This window comes from Muscardinus avellanarius (genome assembly GCF_963383645.1).
Source record: "Muscardinus avellanarius genome assembly, chromosome: 9".
Classification (NCBI taxonomy): domain Eukaryota; kingdom Metazoa; phylum Chordata; class Mammalia; order Rodentia; family Gliridae; genus Muscardinus; species Muscardinus avellanarius.
In genome coordinates, this window is record NC_137795.1 from 114242686 (window position 1) to 114269675 (window position 26990).

Below are 26990 nucleotides of genomic sequence, written 5' to 3' on the forward strand. Positions count from 1 at the left end.
TGTCATCACCGTGCAGGGGGAAATTAACTTCCCCATCTCGAATGCCATCAGTAAGAGTGAGTTTCCTAAGCCAACCTAGGATGGTTTTCGTAGTGGGGCCCTAAGGTTGCCTGGTAAGGAAGTTCTGGGGACAGGCCCTTCACAGTTGGGCCTCTGCCCCAAGGTCCTAAAAGGAGCTTAGAAAACAACCTAAACTACAGAAAAGCCTCACTTCTGGAGCAGGTGAGCCACGGATAAACAGCAGGGAATACCAAAGGGTAAGAAACCCAGCCAACGGGAGCAGCACTTGGACCCTGCTGGTGGGTAACTCTGGACACGGTTTGGGTCCAGGCTGGACTACCCATTTCATGTGCAAATATGGTGCAGAATAGAAGAAAACACTATAATCAAAAGGAGGAGGAGAAAAAATGTCCAGGACCAACTTGAGCATCTCAGATCAAAGGTGAGGAGGGATATTATGACAGAATGGAAAACACATTTTCCTGGTGCGTTTTATTAAAACACACTTAAAGGGATTAAAACTGTTTAATGTGGTAAAAGAAAAGCATTTAAATATAACAGGCATGCTCTGGAGAGCTGCATATAAATGTGTTTCTTTTCATTTAAATAATGGTTAAGCCTACTGCGGAAGATTTAAAAGCAACCCCGGAGAGAGTGTGGAGTCCTATAAAGAGAAATCGTTTCCAAGCGTATTTTAGTATGAGGTTAACTTTCAGCTTTGGGGCTTATGTGGTGGGGATGTGTGCCCCCTAGGTGGACGCGACAGTTCCCTGGCCTGTCTTCTAGGAATGTCCCCCATCGGCCAGGACCATGTCTCATTCTAAGAAGGAAGCTTCTGGGTGCAGGGCCAGCAACGTCCCTCAGGCGGTGACGGGTGCCAGCCTGGCCTGATGGACCGGCCCATCCTTCCCCGGTTGTAGGCGGAGATTCCAGGAGTGTGCAGACATTCGTTCTTGCCCTCGGCTCCTGTTGACCCCTCTCTCCACCCTCTGGCCAGATCCTGTGGCTGTGCCCTGCAGGCCGGCTGAGGTCAAGCGGAGCAGCCTTGGTTCAGACTCTGCTCGTCAGCTCCTGCCCAGGCTCTAGGGCAAGCAGAGGGACTTCCGCCTTGGGTCTGCCGAGCCGCACCAACTTGCCCTTGGATGAAGCCGCCCTCGGGCCACCTTCCTCTGGGCTGGTTCTTGCCACTCCCCCCAGCAACTTCCTTCACACCTGTGAACAGGCTCCTGCTCTGTCCTGACACGGACCTTCACCCACGTGTCCCTCTGCCAGGATCCTCTGCCAGGATGCTCTGCCCATGCCCTCATCCAAGACTCTTACCTGTCACCTCCACTGGGGAACCGTGTCCTGTCCCTAGGTGAAGCTGGGTCTGCCAAGTGGACATGCCGCAGAACATGTGGCCATCACAGATGACCATCAAGCACTCAAGGGAGACAGTGCCCTGTCTCACCCATGCCTGCCTGCCCTGTGGCTTCCCAAGTTATGGGACATGGCACAATGCTGCCAGGGGTTCAGACCGCTGTGCTCATGTGATGCTTCCCACTGTGGCTCAGGGGACAGGACAGGGTGTGAACTTGTAAAAGTCACTACTCTGTTCATTTGCAACAGAAATGAACAGAACAGGGCTGGGCTAGGCATTGAAAACCCAGTAACGGGCACCTGGGCCCATGGGGGACACTTTAGTGTCACAAGGTCCTCAGCCACATCTCAGACTCACTTTCCACAGGCGAACTCAGTGTCCAGGCATCAGGACCCACAAGTTCCCGGCACTTCTGGGCCTCACCATGGCTCTCATGAGTGGCCTGAAGCTGGCAGTCACACCTTACCTTCCTAAGTCTGTGAGATCAGACTTGCAAGAGTGTATCCGAGTCCCCATATGCCTGCAGCACATTCGGGCCAAACAAACAGCCCCAACTTAGGTATTCACTTTTGAAACCAACCCCAGCTCTCCAACAATGGAACCCAATGGCCAGAGCTCAAGCCAGTCACAGCTGCCAGGCATTAGCCAATCATAGCTAGCCAGTACAGCACGGAGCTCCAGCCAATCACAGCAGAGGAATTCTCCAGCAGACCTCCAGCCACTGACACCTCCTTGGGGTGAGGGGTGCTGGGGTCTCTTGTGCTGTGACACCCCCTTTCTGCTCCTCTGTCGTTCTCCACGGCAAATGTGGCCTACATATGGGCCAGAGTTCTTACGTGACCCAAATAAGCCATTCCTCTTGCGTTGTCCTGTGAGGTAATCTAGTGCGGTGACTCAAAGCCTGACCTGTATATCCCCTTCCTGTCCTCTTTCCCTAAGACCACAAGCCCTGAGTCTGTGTGGCTCTCTGGCCATGCCAGTGGTGTCTGCTTCAAGCCCCCTGCTCCGTGAGTGTTCCCCAGGTGGGTGAGGGCCCAGGGAAGGAGGAAGGGGCCAGGCCTGGGACCATGCGGATGAGATTACAGGCTGGCACTTTGTAAGAAAGCAAGGAAGCGTGGGTGAAAGGACATCAAACTTACACGTCGGGTCCTTGCTGCTGCCGGGCACCATGTGCTCAGACCCTGCTGCGACCCAATAAGCTGACCACAGACGATTCAGAGGAAGCAGGATGTGTCTGCTCACGGGTTTTGGAGATTTTAGTTTCCGTCCGTGTCAGGCCGGGTATGCAGAGACCAGAACATGGTGGCGAGAAGCAGAGAGAAGAGAGAGCAAGGGCTCTGCTCTAACAAACCGAAGCCAGAGCAAGAGTGCTCGCAGGGGGGCCAAGGACACAGCTCAGTCCCCAGGACCGCACTCCAGGGAGCCACCGCCAGCCGTACCCCAGCTACCTAGGCTGCCGCCCAGCAAGCCCACTACAACAAACGTAGCCTCTGGCGAGGTTACGACCCCTGACTTGACTGCATGAACTCTGAACACGAGTACATGAGCTCTCCAGGGGACATGCTACATCAGCCGTAACACCATGCCAACACGTGATGCTCCAGGTCACTTCATCCTCCTGCTTGGTGGCAGGTGTCTCTCTCACCTTCCAGAAGGCGAGATGGAAGCCCAGAGGCTAGGCCGTGTGCTTGAGGTCACATGGCTGTGAGCGGCAGAGCCAGGCCTGCCGGGGTTCACACAGCTCACAGGCCCCCACCACACTCCACCAGGAGGAGGAGAGAAGCCAGCCCTTCGTCCTGTATGCAGTAGGCCTTGTTCCATGCCAGCGGCACACTGGCTGCTTGGACTCAAACATCCCCCCTGGCTCTCTGCCCAGGTCGCTGTTCCCTCTTGGCATGTCCCTCTTTGCATAAGGACACCAGTCCTGCTGGACTAGGATCCACCCAGTGACCTCAACCTAACTCAGCCACACTGGGAAAGACCCCACTTCCAGACGAGGTCACACCCACGGCCCCGGGTGAGGACTCTAACACCCTTTGGGGACACTCTTCCCACAGAGGTGGCGACCGCGGGCGTTGTCACGAGGCATCTGCACACACCACACTCATCATACTGATACATTCAGGAAAACTGAAAGGTTTTACAAGCAGCGTGAAAGATGCCAGACCTGTCTTGTTAAGGAGAAAGGCTTAAAGGGGAGGGAAGAGAGACCTTGGCAAGACGTTCTTCTGCAGAAAAAAGTTTCATTTTTAGTTATTTTACAGAACACGCTTGGATTACAGCTGAGCTCTCAACGCAGTATTTATAAATGCGTTTCTCTCAGACCATTCCATCAATCTGACATTGCCTTAAATCACACTGACCTTCCACAATGTGGAATAAATCAGGGTGGCTGCACCACGCCGACTGCAGAGTGCTTCCCTGCCCTACGATGGGGGGCTGGCGTCCCTGTCACCGAGACGTCCACTTGGTGGCATGCGGTCATGGCAGGTGGGCAGAGCCCAGCGATCATCCACTACAACGCTTCACAAATTAGAGGGCTGGAGAGCGCCAAGCTGCTCTGCTTGGAGAATGTGCATCCGCCTCTGTAATTACCGATGTTCACAGCCACCCAAGAACCACTTAGGCAGGAGTGAGGCCCGGCGGGCAGACAAGGGTGGCACCAAGGGCATGGTTCCCGCGGTCCGACTGCCAGACAGCTCCGCCTGCTGCCACACGGGGCCCGTGGGGGATCCCTGTCAAGGCGCTGCGCCTCCCGCTGCCTGGGCCCTGGTGATGAGACCCTAGGCAGAGAAAGAACCAGGGCCCCTTCCTCAGATCAGAAGAGAGAACCAACCATGGCTGTGGCCGGCGGGCTGCGGCGTGCACACCAGGAGAAGGCAGGACGGTGTCCCTGGGGCTGACTCCGTTGGCTCTGTGCTGGCCAGGGGAGCCAGGAGCCGCCATGCATGGCGCCATCGCCCAGGCCCCGAGATCCCGATGAGGTGGTGACGGGCGCCCCTTCCTGGAGCGTTCATGCTCACAACCAAGCACCACAAGTGCAGCTCCTGCCGTCAAGCCTGAGTGAGGAGCCTGCCTGCCTGTCAGCAGCCCAGTGACACAGCACAGAGCCACTCAGGCAGGGCCCAGCCCACCTCGGGGTGCCACTGCCTTGACATGCTAAGTGGTAGCTGGTGATTTAAGATGAAGAAGTAACATGGTCCAAGTGGCAGCTGCTCCCAAAGCACGCGTGCCCACAGCCCAGTGCGCTTGTGGGCACAGCCAGCCCACAGCCCAGTGCGCTTGTGGGCACAGCCAGGCCGCATGTGGCTGCCCTCCATGTTGGAAAGGGGCCGAGTGCAGCCCTGCTCCCAAGCTGGGCTCCAGCCGGCAAGCCAGCAGCCAGGAAGACAGCCTTGCACCCCATGCCCCGCGCCCCACACCCATGCTGGCAGAGAGGGCACAACCGGAATGTGGGTGGAACGAGGAAGGAGAAGACAGAAGCTTGTCCAAACTGGTAAGAGGTGGGTGCAGGCCCCGCGTTGCTGGACTGTGGCCGGAGGCATAGGCTTCTTCCTGCCAGAACATGCTGCCACCGCTGTGACTGGGTGTGCAGGGCGGCACCACCTCTCAGGCACTGTCAGCGAGGGTTAGCGAGGGGTGGCCGAGGCAACTCCCGGGAGGCCTCCAGGCGCCCTAAGTGCTGACCCACTGATGGCCTGCCTACATGCATGGACATACACAGAGCTCACACAGAGCTGGAGACCCTCACACTCAGCACAACACACAAACAGCTAGACACACACACACACACACACACATACACACACACACTTGGTTGGAAGCACACACACAGACAGATGGAATGCACATACTTAGCAGGACACACACTCAGACCGTGGGTGTGCATGCACTTTCAGGCAGCAGGACACACACACACACACACACACACACACACACACTCACAGCCATACACCTACACTCAGTGGCTACGCACACACACACAGGATGCACGCTCTGGCACTGGGGCGACATGGTCCTGTTCAGAGAAGGCTTGGGCTGAGCCTTTGGGCAGGCGGGCGGGTGTCACAGCCCCTCCTTTGCGTGGACTCGGGACAGGACTGCTCTTAGCGCACCTCAGTGCAGCCTAGATGGGGCACAGGCCTGCACAGCCTGGGTCAGTAGAACTGCAAGGTGGCCCCAGGGCCTCTGCTGCTTCCCCGCTGCGCAGTCCTGTGCATGCTGGCTACAGGGGGGCACTGGCCTCCAGATTACCTGGGAGGAAGGACACACCGGGCTGAGCCCCACCTCGCTCAGCCCCACCTGAAAATGTTCTGGGCCCTCTGTGTGGGACCTGAGGGGCACACTGAGGACCCGGGACACATCCCTCACCCATCTACATGGGGAAACCAAGACAGAATCTTTCCAGGACAAGAACATGGGTGGTCGCATGAGAAGGCAAAGGATTCAGAAGGAAGGGCCTCCGTGCCAGCCCTGGACATGCAGGAGGAGTCAGGCCGCAGCTGGGCGTGGCACCAGGCAGCAGCTAGCCCAAGGGCTCTTTTGATGAGCCCTTTGCTGGAGTGTGACTGAGAGGGAGGCAGCTGGGCTGGGCTGGGCTGAAGGACGCCAGCGCCCTCCTCCCGCACACGCCTCTCTCCTTCATGGTGTCGCTGTCATGTTCTACTTAACCTGCAGCTCCCTCCATCCGAGTGATTTCCAGTAGTTCAATTGCTGGAGAGAGTCAATGCTGGTGGAGAGCCCAGCACGCCCCTCCCGGAGAACATGGCATCGACCACTGCATCGCGCTCCCTTCCAGGGGCTGCTAAGTGACTCTACAAGACTATGAATCATCGTCAGCACGCTCTGTCATTCAGGTGTCACTGGAAGCAGAGAGCAGGCCTGGCTGGTGGACGCAGAGCTGACTCCACAGCAGCCTGCCTCCTAGGACCTCAGGAACAGGGCGGGCACTGGCTACTGCAGCCAGAGGCTGGGATAGCCGGGAGAAGAAAAGCTGTGTAATCATACCGTAACCGACTCTCCTGGGTGGGCAGATGAGCAGGGAGCCTGCTGGGGTCGAGGAAAGCCCAGGCTTCCCAGACTGCAGCGGAGCCACACCTTCTGCAGGTGTGGAGCTGCCCGTCTAGAGCTCCGGGTTTATTAAGGAGTTCCCTGGCTAGAGTGGGTAGGTACTAAGCAAGGCCGGGCAATGTTTTCTGAGGATTCTTAATTTCCCATCATGGAATCCAAGGCCAGGTATCGTGGTGCAGTCCTCCCAAGTGCACAGAAGGCTGGCACACACACAGGGGCAGCCTGTGGAATGGCAGGGTAGCCATGGACAGGCTCACCTGGCCCCAGGGCTCCCTGACAAGTCCAAGGAGAGATACAGGAGTCCAGAGGCGCAGCAGCTAAGAGTCCTGCCTTTCCTGACAGATCTGATGGGAAGGAAGCCACAGGCAGAGGCATGGCGTGGGGCAAGGCCGAGGGTGAGGGGCTCCCAACAAAAGCCGCACGGTCAAATGGCGGGCCCAGCAGAACTCGCCCGGTGCGGTGAGTGGGCGACTGGGTGAGGCGCTGCATGCCCCTGGAACTGAGGCTCCGGACTCTTTCACTCACTTATTTTTAGAACAATAAAGTCAAAAATCCATGAGGGCTTTCCACAAATAACACGTTCCAGATTTCACTACAGATAAAAGAAAGCTGATTTCTGTTAAAAGATGAGAAATTGCACACAAAACATGGAGATTTCCCCAGAGCATGAGGATGGCTTTGCCTCTGTGGTATTTTAGAATGAGAAAATTGTCTCTTAAAAAGGTTTCTTAAGCCAGGCATGGTGGCACATGCTTGTAATCCCAGCATTTAGGAGATTGAGACAGGAGGATCATGGTGTGTGGACAGCCTCAGCTACTTAGTGAGGCCCTCCACAACTTAGTGAGACCCTGTTTCAAAATAAAGAATAAAAAATAGGGCAGGGGGTATAGCTCGGAGGTCAAATGCCCCTGGATTCCATCCCTAGACCTGCCAAAAGGTTTCCTTAAGAAGAGACCATAAAAAAAAAAGAAGAAGAGACCATAAGGTATGAGACACTTGAAGGCAAGTTCTTGGGTACTATCCTGCCCCAACTCTCTCATCTGGAGCAGGGCCAGCTTTCCTCCAGGCCTCAGTTTACCCATGCATTCCATGACCCCTGGGGGAGGTGGAGAGCCCTTCTACCCCCTCGGAGAATCACATGGTGATGTCTTTTTTATCTTTAGCAGGCATCTGTAGTGAGGGTGGAGGTCTTGGACTTTAGCAGTAGAGTGACCCCTCTGCAGAGGCTCTGCCCTCCACTTCCCTTCTATGGGCCCACATGGCCAAGCCGGGACCGCACGTCCCAGGAGGCCACCCCATCCCTAGATGCAAGCCCTTCTTTATAGACGTTAAGTCTGGCCCATACTCCACAGAGACCCCAGCTCAGGGCAGGGGCAGCAGGCCCCTGTCACAGCGCTTCCTTGGCTGTCTAGCTTTACCATGCCAGAGACACGGATGTACTTCCTGCTCCGGAGGAGCCTCCCAGGCCCTCAGTGTGGAGATGCCAACTCTCCAGCGGGCATCAGGAGACATGTATAAAGTGCCGTGGATAGATTCCAGAACAGAATGCCACATGGGCATGGAAACCACCTTCCCACAGAAAGATGCCAGGCTTGGGATTGTTTAGACACATGCTGCTCACTTAAGCTGTTCCAGCTTTCAGCTGATAGGCTCCTTCCAAGTGCCCTGGCCTGGATTTTACACCCCACGGGTACTAATTATACAGGCAGATACCAACTGTGTCTTCACTGTGGTGTTACAAAGAAGTGCTGGCCATCGGGATGTGAGTGGGTCGCTCGGACACGCTGCCAACCCTGGGTGCTGTGGGGAGGGACGTGGGGATCGCCAATGCTGGCACACAGGAAAAAAAGGCCTAGTTGTCCAGCCACTTCCCTGCAATACCACTAAGCCCCTCAGCATTACAGCATGGGACAGTCATGATTACAGATCAAAACTGTAAAGTGCGGCTGGGGAGAAAGTCCCGCGCTCTCTCCCCGGACTTGTCTCCTATACCCAGCAGCAAAGCTGCAGGTGCGCAGCCGCGGGGGTGTATTGGATGCATGCAATTGGGATGAGGTGCTGTTTCCACGTTAAAGCCGCGGAGGCTTTCCATGAAGACTCCTCTGTTGGGCCTCATGAGGAGACAGTTCAGTGCCTCCCGTTTGCTGTTTCCCAGGTCAGTGAACCATTGCTGATGACAGTTGGTGACCGCCCACCATGTGCAAAGCCCAGGCCGGGTAGAGGGTGCGCAGGCTCACTTTACATTTCTATGGTGAAATGCCAGAGGTTGGTCGCATTGTAAAGAAGAGAGATTTGTTTTGGCTCGAGGTTCAGGACCAGGGCAAGACCTGGTGGTGACAGCCCAGAGCAGCTCAGGGTATCAGATGGTGAGAGACAGTGCGTGCATACATGCATGTGTGTGTGCGCGCATGTGCGTGCGTGTATATGTGCGTGTGTATACACGCACCTGTGTGTGTGCTCCTCCTCTTCTGGTATAGCCACTGGGAGGCAACCATGCCAATCGTGCTCCACCCTGGTGACCACATCCGATGCCATCATCCAAGGCCCTGCCCCACACACCACAGTAGGATACAATGCCCAGCCCCTGCCCCCTCACGGTGGAGATTAAACGTCAACACAGGAGTACTGGGGACATTCAGGCTACAGCCAAGCCATGGCGGGGTCTGCCAGTGCAGGGGAACTTGGTTCTGTCTCTGAGGCTGTTTAGTCTGCACAGCGGGTGGTTCCCAGCTTCACTGCCTCCAGAATCGCTGGGCTGGTCCCACCCACGTGGCTGGGCATCACCCAGGGGTGCAGCCTGGTGGTCTGCAGTTCTGCCAGCTCCTCGACAGGGCTGGTGCACTGGCATCAGTGCACTGTGCTTCAAGAGCCTCTCCAAGAATCAGGGCCAACAGATGCTTCTGTGATGGGCCAGGAGCAATAGCTCAGGCTCCCTGGGCCCTGCAGTCGGTTATGGCCGCTCAACTCTGCCTTCGTCCTGAAAGCTGCTAGGGCCTGGCTTGCACAAAAGGGTGTGGAGGCACTGCCTAAGGCAGCAGGCGCTGGACACAGGCGAGGCTGGACTTGGCCGGGGTCGGCAAGGCAAGGAGAGGTGGCACGCCTGGTGAAGATGATGGAGGTGGTGCCTGGGTTCCGGCAGAGGGCATGGAGACCCTGAGCTGCCACCCAGAGGTTCCCGTGCCGCCGAGTTTGTCCCAGGGCTAGAAAAGCAGGGATACACAGGGGAAGGAGGAGGACTGCTGCCGGGCCCGGAGGAGGTCTCGACAAAGGCATAGGCATGCAGTGTCCACGCAGGCCTCTAACTGCCTCTCTGTGAATGAGACCAAGATGGCGCTCAGGGGCCTCTGCCACGACTGCTCTCCTCTGGTGTGCTCCTGCTCTCCAAGGATGAAGATGGCCAGCCCCCGGGACCAAGGAAAGGCCCAGCAGGGTGCAGCCACCGTGTGCTCCTAGCCAGGACAGGCAGAGCGGCAGTCTCTTGGTGAGAACACCACCCGGAGATGTTGCCGCCCCCATCCACTAAAAGAGTCACAGAGTTGAACGAGTCACTAGCGCCGGGTCATGGCCGATGAACTAAACCACCAACACCTGTGTCACCCTGAACAGAACCACAAGCAGGTTTCCCTGTGCAGGTGGCAGTCTCAGCCACCCACGAGCCCCGGCGGGCATGCCCCGCTTTGAGGGCGGTGAGGCCGGGGACACTTTCATCTGAAGCGTCTCACCCAGGGGGTGAACCGCATGAATGCTTTTGATAAAGCTTTTCCATTCGTGGCTTGCTCTCTCGTGCTTTGCAATTGTAATAAGACAAGGTGTTGATAGACTGTCTTTAAGTCTAAAAGGGATACTTGTGCATCCACCTCTAATCGGGGCTTAGTGCCGACGCAGATGAGAAGCGCCCTCCTGGGCTGCCTCTGCACTGACATGTGTTCAGGTGGCCTTTGACAGCCACGTGACAGGGGCCATGGGCGTCTCGCTAGCCCACGGAGCACCCCGTCTTGGAGCACAGGCAGAATGCAGCGGGAAGGGGCCAGCTACTGGGGCTCAGCCCCACACTTCCATGCACAGTGCAATGGATCCGCCCTATGGCACGGCATACTGCTGTTCCTCTAACCCCACAAGGGCCCACTGCCGGCTGCCGGCCGAGCGAAGACCACCACTGAAAGGTGCCCTTCCATGACGATCCAGCGCATCTCTGACCCCAGCGTGCTGGGAGTGCCAGGCGACAAAGCCGGCCAAGTCACAGGTGAGCGAGGAGCCCAGTGACTTCTAAGCCTGAGGCGTCTAAACCTTGCTCTCCCATCAAGTCCTTCAGACTCTAGGTCCTAAAGCACCCTCGTGGCGCATAACCGTGAGCCCTGTGTGACAGAGAAGGCCTCCTGAAACTTGCAAAGAGCAAATGAGCTCTCTAAAACCCCGGGACAAGCAAGCTTTCAGGTTCCTGACCAAGTTCCCACCCTCCCTGCTGCTGTGAGGCAGTAGAGGGGACACCCACACTGTGTTGGCAAGGCCGGCCCCAGTGCCAGGGCCTGATCACGGGGGCCCATCCCAGCCAACGTGAGGGGGGAGGGAGAGCGTGCTCCTGCACAAGCTCCGCCATCTGACCCCCCCCCCGCATCTCAGCGCCAGGCACCCCCAGCAGGACAGGCTGCCCTTGCCCCCTCCGCTAGGATGCCCGCGGTGTTTTGTGGAGGGATGACAGGTGTGTGTCCCTTGGCGACTTCTGAGCACCAGAGAACAGTCGGTGGCAAGATGAACTGACGTCTCTGACAGGTCCTTTGGCCACAAGTGCCCCGAGCATCCCGTGAAAACCTACGAGGACCATACATGAATTTTATACAGCTCTGGCTCATATGCTTTTTTTTAGATGTGGATTTGACAAGAAAAAGCCTTGGGTGTATTTCCACAGATAGCATCAGCACTGTCCTCGAATCCCGGCTGACTGTGGTGTCCTGGTCGTGGTGACCAAGTGCCAGTGTGTGGTAGGACAGCAGCCACATTCATGGCAGACGTTCGAATGCAGCTCCCCGAGCAGGGGGAGACCCAAGGTCAGGGGTCCTCTTTCTGCCTGCATGGGGTGTTTTCCAAGTAGATGTGATGCGTGTGTGACAAGAACACCGTCGTCCTGGGCGCTAGTGTCGGACACAGCCACGGGGGAAAGTGCCCCTAGGACGTGCCGCCTCCTGCAGTCACGCTCCACAGTGAGCTCTCGGACTGAGCTCCCTGTCGCTGGCCACGTGGCCCACGCAGGCCGCCCTGCAGTGACAAGTGAGGCCTCCCATAGCACTCGCTGCGCTCAGGGCAAAGTGGTGATGAGGACCAGCTCCTGCGACTTCCAATTACAGAGTCGCCTGCCTCCGTCCCCTCCAGCCGGGCAGATCAGTGCAGACCCAGGGGTGACAGCTCCGACCTCAGTCGAGCCCACACCTGTCAAAATGCCACGAGCGATTACCTGGCTGCCGAGAAAGGAGCGGCGGGGTGTGGTTCCCTGCCTGCTCCTCCTGCCGCAGAAGCGCCTTCACCACCCAGACCAGCTCCCTAGACAGCCATAGGTCCCTGGCTGCAAGACACGTACATGCTCCTCGGTGGGGGAGAGGTAGGCTCACTGTGGGAAGGAGGGTCCCTAGGCTGAGGAGGACGAGGGTCCATCTGTGGAGGGTACTCGCTCTGACTGGGAGGAGTCTCCCTCTGACTGGGGGGCTCACTGTGGGAGGAGGGCCCTCTGACTGGGAGGAGTCTCCCTCTGACTGGGGGGCTCACTGTGGGAGGAGGGCCCTCTGACTGGGAGGAGTCTCCCTCTGACTGGGGGGCTCACTGTGGGAGGAGGGTCCTCTGACTGGGAGGAGTCTCCCTCTGACTGGGGGGCTCACTGTGGGAGGAGGGTCCTCTGACTGGGAGGAGTCTCCCTCTGACTGGGGGGCTCACTGTGGGAGGAGGGTCCTCTGACTGGGAGGAGTCTCTAACTCGGGAGTGGCTCAGGACCAGGACAGGCTGGGTGTATTCTCCCACCAGCACCTCCTGGAGTGATGCTGTGTGTTGGGGCTCACAGCCACCCAGGGTCTCCAGCACAATCCCCAGTGGGCTCCCCCTGCAGCCCTCCAAAGGGCAGTCCATAGCTCAGGCTGACCACTCTTGTTGGGCCCCTCAGTATGAGCCTGGCTCCCAGGGATAGGCATGGGGTCAGTCACATGGCCTTGTCCATATTCCCTGGCCTGCTTCAGGGCTGAGAGCCTTGGCTGGCCACCCTTGGTGAGAGGCTTCTGTCCTTCTCCAAGCAGATGGAGACTAGGTGCATAATACACATGGGTGCTTCAACCACCAGACCTAAGAGCCTTAGATCTCAAGCTTACTGTCGATAATCCTTCCCCTATGTAGCAGCAGGTACAGTCACAATACTAGAACATTATTCAAAACGGGGAAGGAGCCTCACTACGTAGCTGAGGCTGGCTGCAAACCTGTCTCAGCCTCTCAAGTACTGGGATGACATATGTGTACCACCATGCTCAGTAGGCTAGTGCTTTTTAAAGTTATGCAAGTATGTTGATTTTGCACACGTACAAGAGCAAGAAACCCTGTGGCTTGCAGTTATGGCAGTTAATGTGGAACAAGATACGACGTCAGACACTCAGAGAGTCCTGAAGATAAGACTTCACACCATTTCACAAGCAATGCTCCCATGGTGCAAAGTCAGTGCACAACAGAAATACACTGAAATGACCCAGAAAGCAGATTCCAAACAATCAATGTCGCTTTCCCCTGAAATCAATAAAATAAATGAGAGGCCATTGTCTGTTTTAAATCATTGTGATGATTTAAAAACAAAGGTAAAAGGACTGTGCTGTGTTCCATTCAGGCATCGTTAAATTCTAGCAAATCCAATTCCAGATGAATTAGTCCCTGTTCGAGAGGGACTGTCAGCTGTGGGACAATTGTTAGTGTCTCTGCACATGGACCCGGCAGCTCACTGGCCTCTCCTGTGTCAGGAGCTACTGATGTTGAGGTACCGGTACCTGGGAATGCCGAGGGAAGGGGAGCCCGAAGCCCCAGGCTCAGAGCTACAGGGCTGAGTCCAGGCTCCAGGTGGCTGAGTGACAGACTGTGCCTCCTGACCCTCTGCTGCTGGCAGCCACAGTGAGCTACTTCCCTCTGCCACGTGGAGTCTGAGCTCCAAGTTCCTCTGACCACAGACAGCGACGGAAGGAGGCGGGACCCGGTTCTCTACAGAGCTCAGATCCGCCAGACCAGGAGCATTTATTTACCATGACTTTGCAGAGCCTGCTTTCTTAATCTCAGCCTCTTAGCCCCCAAACACTGCCTTCACCCAATAAGAATGACTAAAGGTAGGAGCCACCCAATTAGTAAACCCAACAGCAACCAGGGTAAAGGAGACCAGCGGACCATCCTGTTAGGTAGGACAGGGCAACTGCTCTCTCTCCTTTTGGTCACCACAGAGGATAAAGCACCACGTCACTGGGATGGCAGTCCACAAGGCCTTGGCTTAAATTTCAGTAAAAATAATAATAATAATAATAATTTACATGTTTAGCCATGTAAAGGGCTGTCTGAAACAGTGTGCTATGCCATGCCTGGGGTCAGTGCACCCAGCCTGGTCTCTCCTAATGACCATAAAACCTGAAACATTGCTCTGGCCAAGTCTCCCTAGTGCCCAAGCCTCAGCCATACCGCCAGGATCCCTCTTACTGGAAAGCCTGGCTGAATTAATTGCCTTATAAGAGCTCTGCCACCTGGAGAGAGCTTGGGGAAAGCACAGAAACCAAGTCTTCTATGCCGTTTGGCTCCCCAGGGCAGTGGAGCTCTGTGTTCTTACAACGACAAACACCAAGCATGCCGCCAAGGATACACATGCTCCCTCAGGCCAGGGTCTCAGGAACACCTGGGAACTTGGGGTCTCAACCCAGGTCCACTAGATCTGCAGATCCTACGCTGCCCACAGGCAGGGGACAGGGGACGGCCAGTAGGAGCTTCCAGTTGGTGCAGCCCAAAGATCTGCCCAGCGAGTTACATCTCTGCTTCACACGGGGCTGCTACGGACATCAGCCTTCACTTTCCCAAATGTCCCAAGCCAATGCCAATGGCTCTGCCATCTGTCAGAAGCCAGGTCTGTGTACTGCAGAAACCTAACAATGAGGCCCAGATGGCGCTGGCCGTGGCTCCACCAGCATCACCTCCCCAGAGGCGGCTGTGCCCAGCCTCGACTGTATGTAGGGTGTGCACAAGTGCAAATATGTGCAAACGGCCTTACCTGAGGCCTTCGCCGCATCCGCAGCTGTCACGTTTTGGACATTGGCGCTCACTTTGAAGGTCACTGTTGGTCCCATAACACTGGAAGAGAGTGACCGAGAATGAGGTCATGACCAGTCATCACACAGAGTGCCTGTCTCTGGACTCGGGAACCACCCAGGCCGCCAAGCCCTTCAGACGTGCCATCCACCTGCCGGGCTTTCTGTGATACTGCCACACCAGGAATTCTAATGGCACCCTTGCTTTCCTGAAACACACACTCCAGTGGGATACGTTCTTATAAAGAATTCAAATCAGCTCCAATATCCCAACAAGAGCAGGTAGACATTATCACAGGGAAAAGAATTGCTCTGGAGCAGACGCCAGCGCTGGGCTCCCCAGGGAGCAGTGCCAGATGGCAGCAGAGGAGGGAGACTGGTGTTTCTCAACTTCTCTTGATAGAAGCTCTTTAAAAACCCACCAGTCATTAGGGACTATCCAGTATAAAAGTGACTGGCAGGGAGATGCCAGACAGGGATTATCAAACCGCTCAATGCTTTTAAACACTGCGTTGAACACGAGTTTGGAAAATACATCACTCTTTAGTGGGCTAGTATGTGAAGACCCCAGTGCTTTTAGAAGCAGACAGTGTGTGTAGCAAGCCCAGAAGGGCCCAGGGGCGCAGGTGGCTCTGGAATCAGGTGGACCCTGTCTCCAGAGATGAAGGCTGTTGTGGGACAGACCTTAAATGCCTTTTTTTTGGTGGTACTGGGGTTCCTGGAAGCCCTTCTCCCTCCAGGCTACACTCCCAGAACTTTTTTTTTTTTTTTTTTTTTGAAACAGGGTCTCTTAAGCCAGCGAGGCTGACTACGAACCTGCGCGGTCCTCCTGTCTCCGCCTCCCAAGCACGGGGATTACAAGCGTGCACCACCACGCCCGGCCTTAAATGCCTTTTAAGGGGCAAGTTCTCCAAGTAGACAGAAAATGGAAAAAGAACATGAGTGGGAGAAGCCAGCTGAGAAAGCCCCAATTCCACAGAAGGTGGGGCTCTCAGCAAGATTTGAACCTGCTCCGTGGGAACCAGGCAACACAGGGCTCCTCGCGCCCCTCATCCCAGCATCGTGCTCCACCAAAATGCAGAAACAGCCTGAAACTACCACATACACCCTGCCCGGCCCAGCACACAGCCCCGCGCCATCAACAGCAGGTGTTTTCAGAGGCGCGCCCGCCAGGGACAGCAGAGCTGGCTCTGCCTTTAAACCCTGCATGCCCATGTGGCTCAAACACTTGCGGGCCTCAGTCTCAGTCAGCTTCTTCCTTCTCCTGGGAACATCTGACTTGCTTTCCCTGTGGCCTGCTTGGGCACACGCCCTCTGCAGTGAAAGCCGGCCATCACGGGATGACTGGTCTAGCTTGTTGGTGGAGACGCCATGTGTAGGTCTCAACACCACTTAGAGCTTGCCAGGTCTGCGTGGGTCAACTCCTCCTCTGAAGAGCAGGCCAGCATCCACTCCTCTGGGCCCTTAAAGAAAATCCAGAGGTCTCCAAGTGCTCGTGAGACCCCAGAAATGCCATTCTGGCCCACGCCTGAACCACCACAACACAGAGCTGAGTGATCTCTAGGGCCCAGGACTAGAATTCCCTAGACCTGCATTTCCCCTGGGAGCTGAACAAGTTCTCTGAGGAGTGTCTTGGTTCTTGGAGTTCATGTCTCAAGATGATTGCACGATGTCTGCTGCCCTGAACATGTGACGGGAACCATGGAGAGGTTGGTGCAGTGCCCGGGCCCCTTTACACAGCACAGCACCTCTTGGAGGCACAGGGCTTCCTGGAGCTGCCAGTGAGCAGAACCACCTGTGCCTTCCAGACTCGCTCCGACCCGCTGAGCCCACAAGGACTCAGCGGAGGACCACCAGGCTCATCTCAGAGGGCCCAGAGGGGCCCTCGATGTGACCTCAACTGTAAAAACTTCCTTGAGCATGCATGCTCCCCAGAGGCCACCACCTTGGCCTCCTTGGCGTGTAATGAGAATCTGTAGCCCCCACATGAGGCGTGTTAGGATCGCATTGCCAGGCTCAGTTTACTTGGCTGTAAAATGGGGCAGGACCCTGCTCCAGGAGACTCTGGTTTTCCAATACAAATCACAGCAAAGTTACCCAGATGGCAACACTGCTGGTGAGTGGCGTCCTGGGTACAAGAAGGCAAGAGTGCAGGGCAGTGGGGGCCAAGCCAGCACCCCAGGCCTGGTCCACAGCTGTCTACTTCCAGCTGTCCCCGGCATAGAATGCTACCATGCCCTGCCCACCCCAGCACCCGGGATGGGCAAAACATGAGCTTCTCCACACAGGCCTTCTTGGGAGCAAGCACCCTGTAAACACGCCTCTCAGCAAGCACCGTGGCCCCTAGGGTCTCTGCCTTCGGCAGTGCCAGCCAGGAAGTGTCAGGTTCCAGATGGAACACGTGCATCCATGCCAGACGCCTCCAGGAAGCAGGACATGGGACCACAGTGGCACGGCAGGCATCTCCATGAGATGACGGTGGTCACAGCGGGAGACATCTCCCCACTTCTGTCTCGTGGTCCAAGGGGTCAACTTAAAGTCAGTTTGTCTTCGCATCGCAATAGGCTTGTGTGTCTCATCGTGGGGTTGCTGAGATGAACAGCTTCTGCAGATCCCAGAGCATGTGTAGTGGAGGCTTCTCCCTCCACAGTATGGCTCCAGCCTGCTGCAGGCTCTGACGGGCTGAAGGACTGAGGAAATGGGTGCTGGCCAGGAGAGAGCAGCGTCTCAGAAAACACCTGGAACGTCCATAACACAGTTGCAGGAAGCACTATCTGGGATTCCGACTTGCAATTTTACAAGCTGTGTCAGGGTGAGCAGGCATTCCGAGGGCCTCTACCTTCACCTCGGCTGGATGTTTGCCTAATCAAGGAAGGCAAAACATCAGGGCAGGTGGGGCGACGCCTGGTGCGAATGTGCGTCTCTGATGACCCGCAAGTGCGTGCTGGGAGCTCACACGCACCCTCTGTGGATGTCAGTCCCACCGCTGCAATTGTTTCATTCCCACAACGCCGCCTTCAGCCCCTTCTCTCCTCCCAAGCACTTGCATCGCAAACTGCCGCTCCCTCTGCCTGTCTGCCAGAGCAAGTTAATCACAGGGCGTGCTGACAGCTCTCCAGCCGCAGGCTGCGGAATGCATCCGAGGACCATCTCGGGGTGGCCCAGAGCGCACAGCAGGGAGGCTCATTTCCAAAGCAGGACCGTCCGTGCAGGAGCAGCCAGAGAGCAGTGTATCACTGGTCTGCACACCACCCGACCAGCCCGGCGCGTTGCAGACGAGGAGCCCCGGAGCTCCCTCTGGGCTGTTCCTGCCAGTCCAGCTGCCGTGGTCCATGGGAAGCTGGCGAGGCACAGCAGCGGCAGGGAGGCCGGCTCAGGCCTGCCTGGGTACCAGCATCCCCGGCCCAAGGGCCTCACTGCACAGGGAGCTGGTCCGCCCAGCGGTCCTTGACACAGTCCAGGCTAGAACTGAGACTGTGAGAGAGGTGTCAACTCAGGCCACCCAAGGCCGCAGGGGCCCTCCCACAAGGAAATCTCCAGCTACACAAGCAGCCCTGATGCAGGCTGCCCCATGAGTCACAGTGCGTTAGAGCCTCAGACTGGGCAGAGAGGCATGGATCCCGAAGGCTGATTGCCCCGATGGCTCCTGGGCAGCCCTGTCTGCAGACAGAGGGAGCCCCAGGTAGGCTGCAGGGAAGACGGCATGGCTATTGCTTCTGAACATGGCACGGCTGCATGGTGGTAGACTCGCCCGCCCTGGCCCTTGAGGAAAGAGCCGGTGGCCAGGAGTGCAGGTCCCTCCAGGGCACGACTGAGCAGATGGCACTGTTCTGGCCCTGCGGAGCCTGTGTCCCTCTTCCCCGTATGTCTGTATCTGGGCTTCTTATTTCTCTACCAAAGACCCTCACCCCTAGTAAGACTCTTCTGTGGCTTGCTGCTCAGGTGCGCTGGTGGAGTCTCCCCTCTCCACCTGCCAGGTGTGCCTGTCCCAGCTTGGAGGATGGCGGACAGGCAGGCCCTGAGCGCAGCCCCAGCCTTCTTCTTCCTCCACAAGGCATCAGGAAGGCTCCACGATTCCACAGGATCCAATCGTGGACGGTCCACCCATGAGGCGCTGCGGGCGGCCCTTCTGAGCAAGCTGGTGTTCCAGGGCAGAAGCCGTGGGTGTCTCCAAGTCATGGGAACAGTGCTGGCCAACGGGCAGGGGCTCTGAAGTCCACTCAGCTTGGGGCTGTGCTGAGCGCAGCATGGTGCCTGGATGGGCTGGGCTTTCCTTGGCAATCTGTCTTCCCAACCCCAGGCACAAACTGGGTTCGTATAGCCACAGCAACACAATGGACAGCCCAGCAGCAACTGCAGCAGCGCCCAGCTCTGGCCCCTGGTTTCCGCCCTCCACTTTCTCCCTTCTCTACCAAGCATGGGGTTTGAGTGGCATCTCTTTGACTACTGAGAAATACATTTGAAGATATCTCAGTAGCCTGATTCTAACATGTCTCACATCCGTACCGAAGCCCTCAAATAGCACCTCTCTCTATGCACTGGGGCCTCTCACCTGGGACCCCGCTGGACATCTCAGGCCTTACTTTGAAACAAGGTCTAGAAGTGAGGGTGCTCGGGCTGAGCTGCAGGCCTCGCCGGTCCTCTGACAGTCTCCCCAAGCCATTTTCTGCTCTGGAGAGTGAGAAGGGCACCCCAGGAGGTGAGTGTAGGCATGGCTAGCTGCCTGCCTCTCTGGCCTCCAGGAAATGAAACAGCTCCTGAGGGAAGACCAAGCCAGGGACGCCGTCCTGAGGCCAGTCAAGAGCCGTCCAGAGCAGCATCTCACTGGACAGGAGGCATCCAGGGAAGCAGGAGGCATCCCTCAGCTGGGGCTCATTTCCACAGGCAAGATGGGTTTCAGGTGTCAAGCTGGCCTCTGGAGGCTCGGAGCTGTCCTTGGGCTGGGTTCTCATCCTTGTTTACTTGCCGTTTCCTTGCTGGGCTGATTGCATTTGCCTAATTAGTGTGTGCGGGAAGCTGGAAGACCTGGGGAGCTCCAGCTGCCAAGGTCACCTGTTGGGATTCCGGAGGGCTGGCTCTTCTGTAGCTGGCCCAAGCCCCCAAAAGCTGCCGGGATGGGGCGGAGGTGACCTGGGAGTGGGGCATAGAGGCCAGGCCTCAGTTCAGAACCTGCATGCATGCAGAAGCCGAACACAGAGGGGAGAGGGAGGACTGCCATCAAGCCGTGGGGAAGGAGTGAATGGTGTGGGGGCTGCCAGGGACCCCACTTCCTCCTCTTGGGGGCTGCTTGCCCTAGAGGGACCCTGCATGTCTGGCCATCCTCTCTTCCCTCAGGGCCAGGGCGGAGCCGAAACAGCCTATACCGGGGCCTCCTGGCCCCTTCTCCTGCATACCCCACCCCCCAGAGTTCACAGGAGATCACTGCTTCCAACCTCTCTTGGGGAGGAGCTCACTCCCTCTGGAATTCCTGGAAACTTCTGAACCGTGGCAAGGACTCCTGCATGTTGTTCTGCCTGGCCAGGAACACACTGGCTGCAAGTTGGCACACCCAGATGTCAAGACCAAAGTAGCAAGGCCCCGACGACTCCCAGGTCAGGACTGCGTGGTGTGGTGGGCTTTGCCCCAGCGGTTTCTCAGCCCTGCACGGCTTCCAGCCCTGTTACCACTGTTGATCCCTTGTGGAGATTCTGGGGACTTTTCCCCTGACAGCTTCAACTGTGAAACTTCACTGTTGCTCACCTCTGTGTGAGTCTGCAGCCCGGGACTCTTCAGAGGGCTACAGACCATTGCAACATCCAGGAGTCTTGTCCCAAGTCAACGCCCTCCCCCCAGAAGGAAGACTCCCGCACCACCCTGGCTCCACAAGCATCACCCGGCTGCCGTCTGGTGGCACTTCTTGATCTGGCGGGGATGGCGGGTGAGTAGCGCAGTTCAGTGGAGACTCTGCTGTACATGGTGCCCTGCTAGTCCTCCCTGGTCAGCTCTTCACCACTGCCCCAGTTCAAGAGAAAACATCTTGCTCTGAGGCCCCGTATAGTGGAGTCGGCAGGTGGAGCCTGAAACCCGTCCCAAGGATGCTGTGACATGGCTGGCCTGTTGTAATCAAACGTAAAATTGGAATGGTCCCCACCCTGGCAAACTGGAATGGCCCCTGGCCCCAGCTGCTGGCACAAACAGTGGGGCTGTGCTGGGCTCCGCAGCTCCGTCCTGGCCTCTAGCGGACTCCTCGCCACCCTCCCTTCCCATGCTGGTCACGGCTCCCTGCCTGGGAGCCACATGACTCAGGGGTCCTGGGAGCTTGGCTGGGCCCTTGGGCTTTGCCGTGTCCCTCCTACATGGCGTTGAGTCCTTCTGCTACAACAAACCTGCCACACGCACTACTCTGTGCTGCGTCCCGTGGTCCTCCTGGAGAGTCATCCAGGCTGAGGGCATTCCTGGGTGCCCAGCATAGCCTCTCCTCTCCAGTCAGCCCGCTCCCCTGCCAGGTGTCAGTGTTCTCCCCACTGAGCCCCCAAGCACCCCAGCACAGACCTGGGATGTTCACTTAGAATGGGCTTGCTGAGCCCGGGCACAGCGAGCAGATGGGTGGCCGTAGGCACTGATCTCATCGGCTACTTCCCTTCCCACATGCCTGCTGTATGGGAGGAGCATCTCCTCCAGGGCAAGGCTGCCCTCACCCCACCCGCCTGCCTCTGGAGACGAAAAGGATCAGGATCCCCAGGGGCTGCCTCAGCCCCTCCTCTACTGCTGAAAAACGCTGCGTGGGCCTGGCTCCCCAGAGCAGGTACACGGGCCCTTGGGAACTCCAGAGCTGACAAGCCGGATCTGCCAATGTTTGGGCCCTGCTCAGTAGAGCTTTTTCCCCACAGGGGCCATTTGCCCAGGACCTGTTACCAACTTCTACTGCATGTCTGCTGTGTAGGAGGCTGGAGGTGGAGATGGAGGTGGTGTGTGGTCCAAAGGGCAGATTATTGGGTGGGCATGAGGCCCAAGTCATTACCACCATGCAGTCTCAGTCATCTATACCATCATTCTGGTTTTTCATAAAATTGGGGAAAATGGGGTAAATCTCAACTTCATATGCTGGCATAGAAATAGGAATCTCTGTGTTCAGTCGGGAAATAGGAAGTAAAACAGAGCTACCTGGAGTTTTTCAAAGCCTCTGAAAACAAGTTTAGCATCTGACAGTAAAGCTCACCGGGGAAACCGGCCCTTTGGGGGCAGTCGCTTCCTGAGGAAGCACAGCGTGCAGCCGGCCCCACCGAAGTTAAAGCCACGTGATACAGAGGACTGGGGATTAGACCGGGGACACTCACTAGGGAAGGACTCAGCAAGCTGGGCATTCTCCAATAAGGAGACATCGCAGCTTAACTGGGAAACAACGCAACTCACTTTGCTACCGGACTTTCAGATTTTCATCCAGATTCAAGTAATGATGACTGAGACACAGGACAGTTGCTTCTCCTCACCCAGGGCTACGTCCTATGACTCAGAGAGTGCTCACCGCTAACAAGCTGCCGCCCTGGGGAGTGTGGGCGAGGTCCCCGGAGCCTCCGGCCACATCTTCTCATCAGCCAATCAATACAATCAATACTAACCTTCTTTTTTATGGGTTTCTACTCAAAGACACCTCATTTGGTCTGACAAGTTGTTAATGCTGGACTCACAGCCCAGAGTCTCAGAACTCAGCCCAGAGAGGCCAATCAGACTGCGCGCCTTCCCTATTGCCCCACGTGGCTGTCTAGCACTCAGGAACGCCAGACGACACTATTGTACCAGGCCTGGGGCCATTTTAGACAGGCAAATCACCAGCTAAAGGCACAAAAAATGTGAAGCAGACAGCACCTGGCAGGGTGGGACAGGGACCCTCGCCGCAGGACGAGCGGGGACAGGAAGGCTCAGTGCCACTCGCTCGGCCTCTGCGGGGCCATGTGCCTGGGCAGCCTGTCTTCCATGGCTCCCTGTGAGTCCAGGAATGACCGTGAAGGTGCTGCAAGGGTCTAAATAAACCTGCAAAGACGCATGCGTGAATGGCGAGGACGGACTCACTGTCCCCTACCATCTGTGCTAAGCATCTCTACACGTGGCGTTGGCCTTACGGGTCCTTCACACCTTGCAAGTTCATATCGTGGAGAGCATGGGCACCAGTGTTTAAAAGCCTTACCGTCTGTTCGTGAAACTGCTTTCTTGACGGGTGATTTTGGCGCGTTACGTTACATTATTGAGCCTATAAAATAGGGATTTAAGACACATCTGGGATGTGAGACATATCACATTACATTATCAAGCTTATAAAATAGGGATGTAAGACAGGTCCTGGGGGTGGGAGCGCTGCATGGACACGTGGCATGTTGTAGGGTTCCCTCCAGCCTGAAGCTCCTCACCTTTGCCCTCAGAGTCCAGACAGCGTGGCTCCTCCTCTGAATTCCACGATGCCCACTCTCTGGGTCAAGGACACCTTGCACAGGTTCACATAGCTCCTGCACATTTATACTGCTTTATGGAGGAGACCAGCTGTTTTCCATCTGGAATGATTTAGTTGTACGGGAGAAGGCCATCTCCATTCCCCGCTGACGACCCTGTGACACGGGATCTCATGATGGATCTATGGATGGTGGCCCCAGGCAGTCCCTGAGAGGCTGTCTGGGAGGTCCTGCAGTGTCTGGCACATCCCATGGTGGGGGCACGTGTGCCATCGCGGAGCCTGGGCCCTGGGGAACATCAGCCTGCTGACGGGCGCTTGTGGAGAGGCAGCTGCTGCTGATGGGAGGAATGCCAAGAGGCCAACCCACAACACCAAGCCAACCACGCCCTGCCCGAAAGCCCCAGAGCTCAGTGGGCACATGAGGGTCCCTGTGCAGGATGCATCAGGCTACTCAAGGCCGCACCTTACCACCATGGGGAGGCAGAAAACAAAAAGCGAGCGGTATCCCTGGGACCTGTCAGAATTCCCCGATTTAAAACCTACCGCTGCAAGCAAGCCAGACACTGCACATGCCTAAGTCACTTCACTGTTACAATTCCAGCTAGCCACACCTCTTAAATTAAGTCCAGTCACTCGAGTCTGGTCATTCAGTGGTTCCACTTGACACTCCACTACAGCTTGGTAATTATTCATTTTCTTTTTTGCAGTCATACAACATGCTAACAAAGAACAGAAGTGATTTCTAGGATTTTAAGATTAGTCTTTTGCTCATTTCCGAGAGTATCCACATGGGCACTGAGCGTGGACCTGCACTGTTTGGAAGGGGGGGCTGCATAAGGTCAGGCCCGCCCTCCTGTCCCTTCCTGGATGATGGCACAGGTGTGATGGGGGCGGCGATAGCATCACTGGTGAGCTGGGCACACAGGCCACAGATGCACCATACCACCATGCAAACCATTCACCAGGACCTCCTCCCGGGCTCAGGGGCTGCTGCTGGAGGTGCCAGCTCTGGGCAGTATCCACTGGCCCCAAGCATAGTCCCATCTTTGTTAATTTACACTGTCCCAGCACGGAGACCAAATTACCCAGGGCTTTGTAATTGTTGGGGCCACAGAGACGAGCTGAGGGCAGCTCCCTGCCCTCCTGGGCTCCTGCTTCCTATTTAATGCTTTCCCAGATCTGGAGAGGCAAAGACAAGACAAGCAAATAATTATGATTCTGCCCCAGAAAATGAAGTAGAAGCTCTGCAAGCTGGCAGAGGGCCGGAGATGGCCTCCAGCTTGGAGGGTGGAGGAGGGAGCGGGGTCAGGGAGAAGGCAGGCATTTCCCAGCCCTGTGCACACAGCAGACCCTGGCCAAAGTGTCAGGGTGGAGAAGCCCAAAGGATGTATCCTCCTGACAACTATGAAGGCTGAAGACGTGGCGCCCGTCGCAGGCAAGGCACACTCACAATGTATACTTCTGTGTCCGAGCCAGAGCCCTAACAACAGAGGAGTGGGGCTGTCCTCCTGCCAAGCCCTGGCCAGTTCTGGGCTTTGTGCAGCCAATCAGGAAGCTTGGAAGAGCTCATCCAAAGAACTGACACCTCGCCGTGATGCCGGGCCCGCAGCAACATCCTTCCTGACCATCCCAGTATTGCCCACCGAACCAACATCCTGCAGAAACAGCCCCAGCATCCATCAACCCTGCCCAGGACCGCCGTGATTAGATTGTAAAATCATAACTGTGGCCGTTGTGCGTCTGCTGGCATAATTATATCAGCATGCTAATGCCGTTTTAATGGTCTCTAATGATGTAATAAGAAATAATGGAATTTATTTGACAGCTACATAACCATTAACAAAACATATTAAGCGCAACTAGCACTTCCATAAAGATGCAGACGCTATCTGTGAGCACCAACTCACATGCCTCTGTCCTGTTCCTGGAACAGTAACTGCTCTGAGGATGTGCTCTTAAACACACACCGGGGCCAAGGGCACTGCGGCAGTGAGCCCTTCCTCCCTCCCTCCCAGACGTCCTGGGACACAGCCCTCTCCTGGGCCAATCCACAAGGATGGCGCCCATCACTAGTAGGTCTAGGGGATTCTTAGAACCTCCAAGTAGGGCTTGAATGCCCAGAAGGGCAAAGCTCCTGGCACACACACAGCACGTGAACCGTATTTCAAGATGCTCGCCGGTTTTCGGAGAAGGCTTTGGAACCAGTGAGGATCAGGGTTAGGAGGGAGGCCAGCTGGGGCTGCAGGCCAGGCCCTCAGGGCCTCACGCAGGGTGGTGCTCAGGACTCTAAAAAAACAGGGTCATGGGGCACTGGGCAGAGAGACCTGGCAGGTGGTATCACAAGGCATTCACCTGGCAGAGCTCAAGTCCACTACTCAAAGGCTGGGCACTCCGTGCTGGGAACGGCTGCTCAGAAGGGAGAGTCCTGCATGGGAGACTTGAAGCAGGAGCGAGCCAGAGATGCCCAGGTAGGAGCGGGTGGAGGCTGGCTCTGCAACAGGATCCGTGGCACGGAGGCCCTCCAGTCCTAGCGCCTCCCTCCGTGCCTGGCCCCACGGCCTCACCTTCCTCTCTTCACAGGTGAGGGGACTGTCTGGGCTGAGTGATGAGGGGAGGACAGAAGGGACAGGGAGCCTGGGCACCACCTGGCCACAGAGAGGCTCCATGTGTGGTGGCCACAAGGTGCCGGGCTGGCCGCACTGCCTCCCGGCCCTAGCCTGAGAGTACAGCGGCTCCACTCCCAAGGCACCCACCTCCCTCATTCAGCCACACCGCAAAGGTCACCAGCAGGCAGCTCAGAGGGCAGCCGGGTAGAGCATGCCTCTGCGAAGGCAGAGTCCCCAGCACCTGGGCCGCCCCTGGCTGCCACCGCAGAAGGCTCCTGAGGGCAGTGGTGGCCGTGGCCGGCCAGGAGGCGTCATCCTGAGGCCGCACAGTGCCGCTCCCTCCCCGGGTCTTAATGAGGTTGCAGGCGGGCAGCACTCCCAGGGCACAGTCCCTCCTGTGTCCCATGCCCACTTCCTGTTCACTGCCCTCAGACGTCTCCCTTGCCAGTGCCACCGGCTGCCACAGGCACCCTGGTCCATCTAGATGTATGGAGCCAGGGTGCCAAGGATGGTCAGTGGGGAGCTGGGTGCTACAGTCTGCTGTGAGGCACCGACGGCTGGGGTGGGGCAGTCAGCATCTGCCCTACTCAGTGGGGAGGCTGCAGGCCGGAACCAGGGTGCACATGCCCCGCGTCCTCTGAAGGCAGTGACCTGGCCAAGCCCCCATTTTCCACCAGGCGAACCCTGGGCTCCCACCTCCATCTTGCCTGGCCTGCACATCCCGCCTGCTGCAGCCTGCCCCTGGTCCGCATGGGACCCCCTTGGGCCCTGTCCCCGTGTACACAGGTCCTCCGGCGCCTTCTCTGCTCTGTGTGTCTCACCTGCACTGCCCCTGAGCACTCAGGAGCAGGGCGCCCCTGCAAGCCCGCCTGTGGGGCTCCGGCTCCATCTGGAACACTCCTTTCGTGCTGAGTGCAGCTGTGCCTTGTGAGGCGGCAGCACCTTCTGGGCACCTCACGTGCCCTTGGGCCTCCTCCTGCCTGGGGCACCCTGGTGTGCCTGTGGCCCACGGGCCGGGAGGGCCTCCTGCACCCACAGGCTGTCACCGGTCAGTCCTGTCTCTTTCCAGTGCAGGGTTGGATGGGAGCCAGGGACACTGGCTGGGTGGCTGTGCTCCGTGCAAGTCCAGGTCACAGCATGTTCTGGGAGCGTGTCTCCTACCAGTAAGCAGAGCCGGGCCACGCCTGGACACACACACAGGGCTCAGTCCGTCCTCACGCTCCCTCCAGCAA

At 57.1% G+C, this 26990-nt stretch overlaps 1 protein-coding gene across 1 annotated transcript in view; it reads right to left on the minus strand.

Annotated features, from left to right (window-relative positions):
• PTPRN2 (protein tyrosine phosphatase receptor type N2) overlaps positions 1 to 26990 on the minus strand; it is a gene marked incomplete at both ends in the record, with an annotated part of 666019 nt that overhangs the window by 339073 nt on the left and 299956 nt on the right. Inside the window, one exon of the mRNA XM_080701298.1 lies at positions 14691 to 14770. Within this exon, the coding sequence (XP_080557424.1) occupies positions 14691 to 14770 (80 nt within the window). The remainder of the gene's footprint in view (positions 1 to 14690; positions 14771 to 26990) is intronic.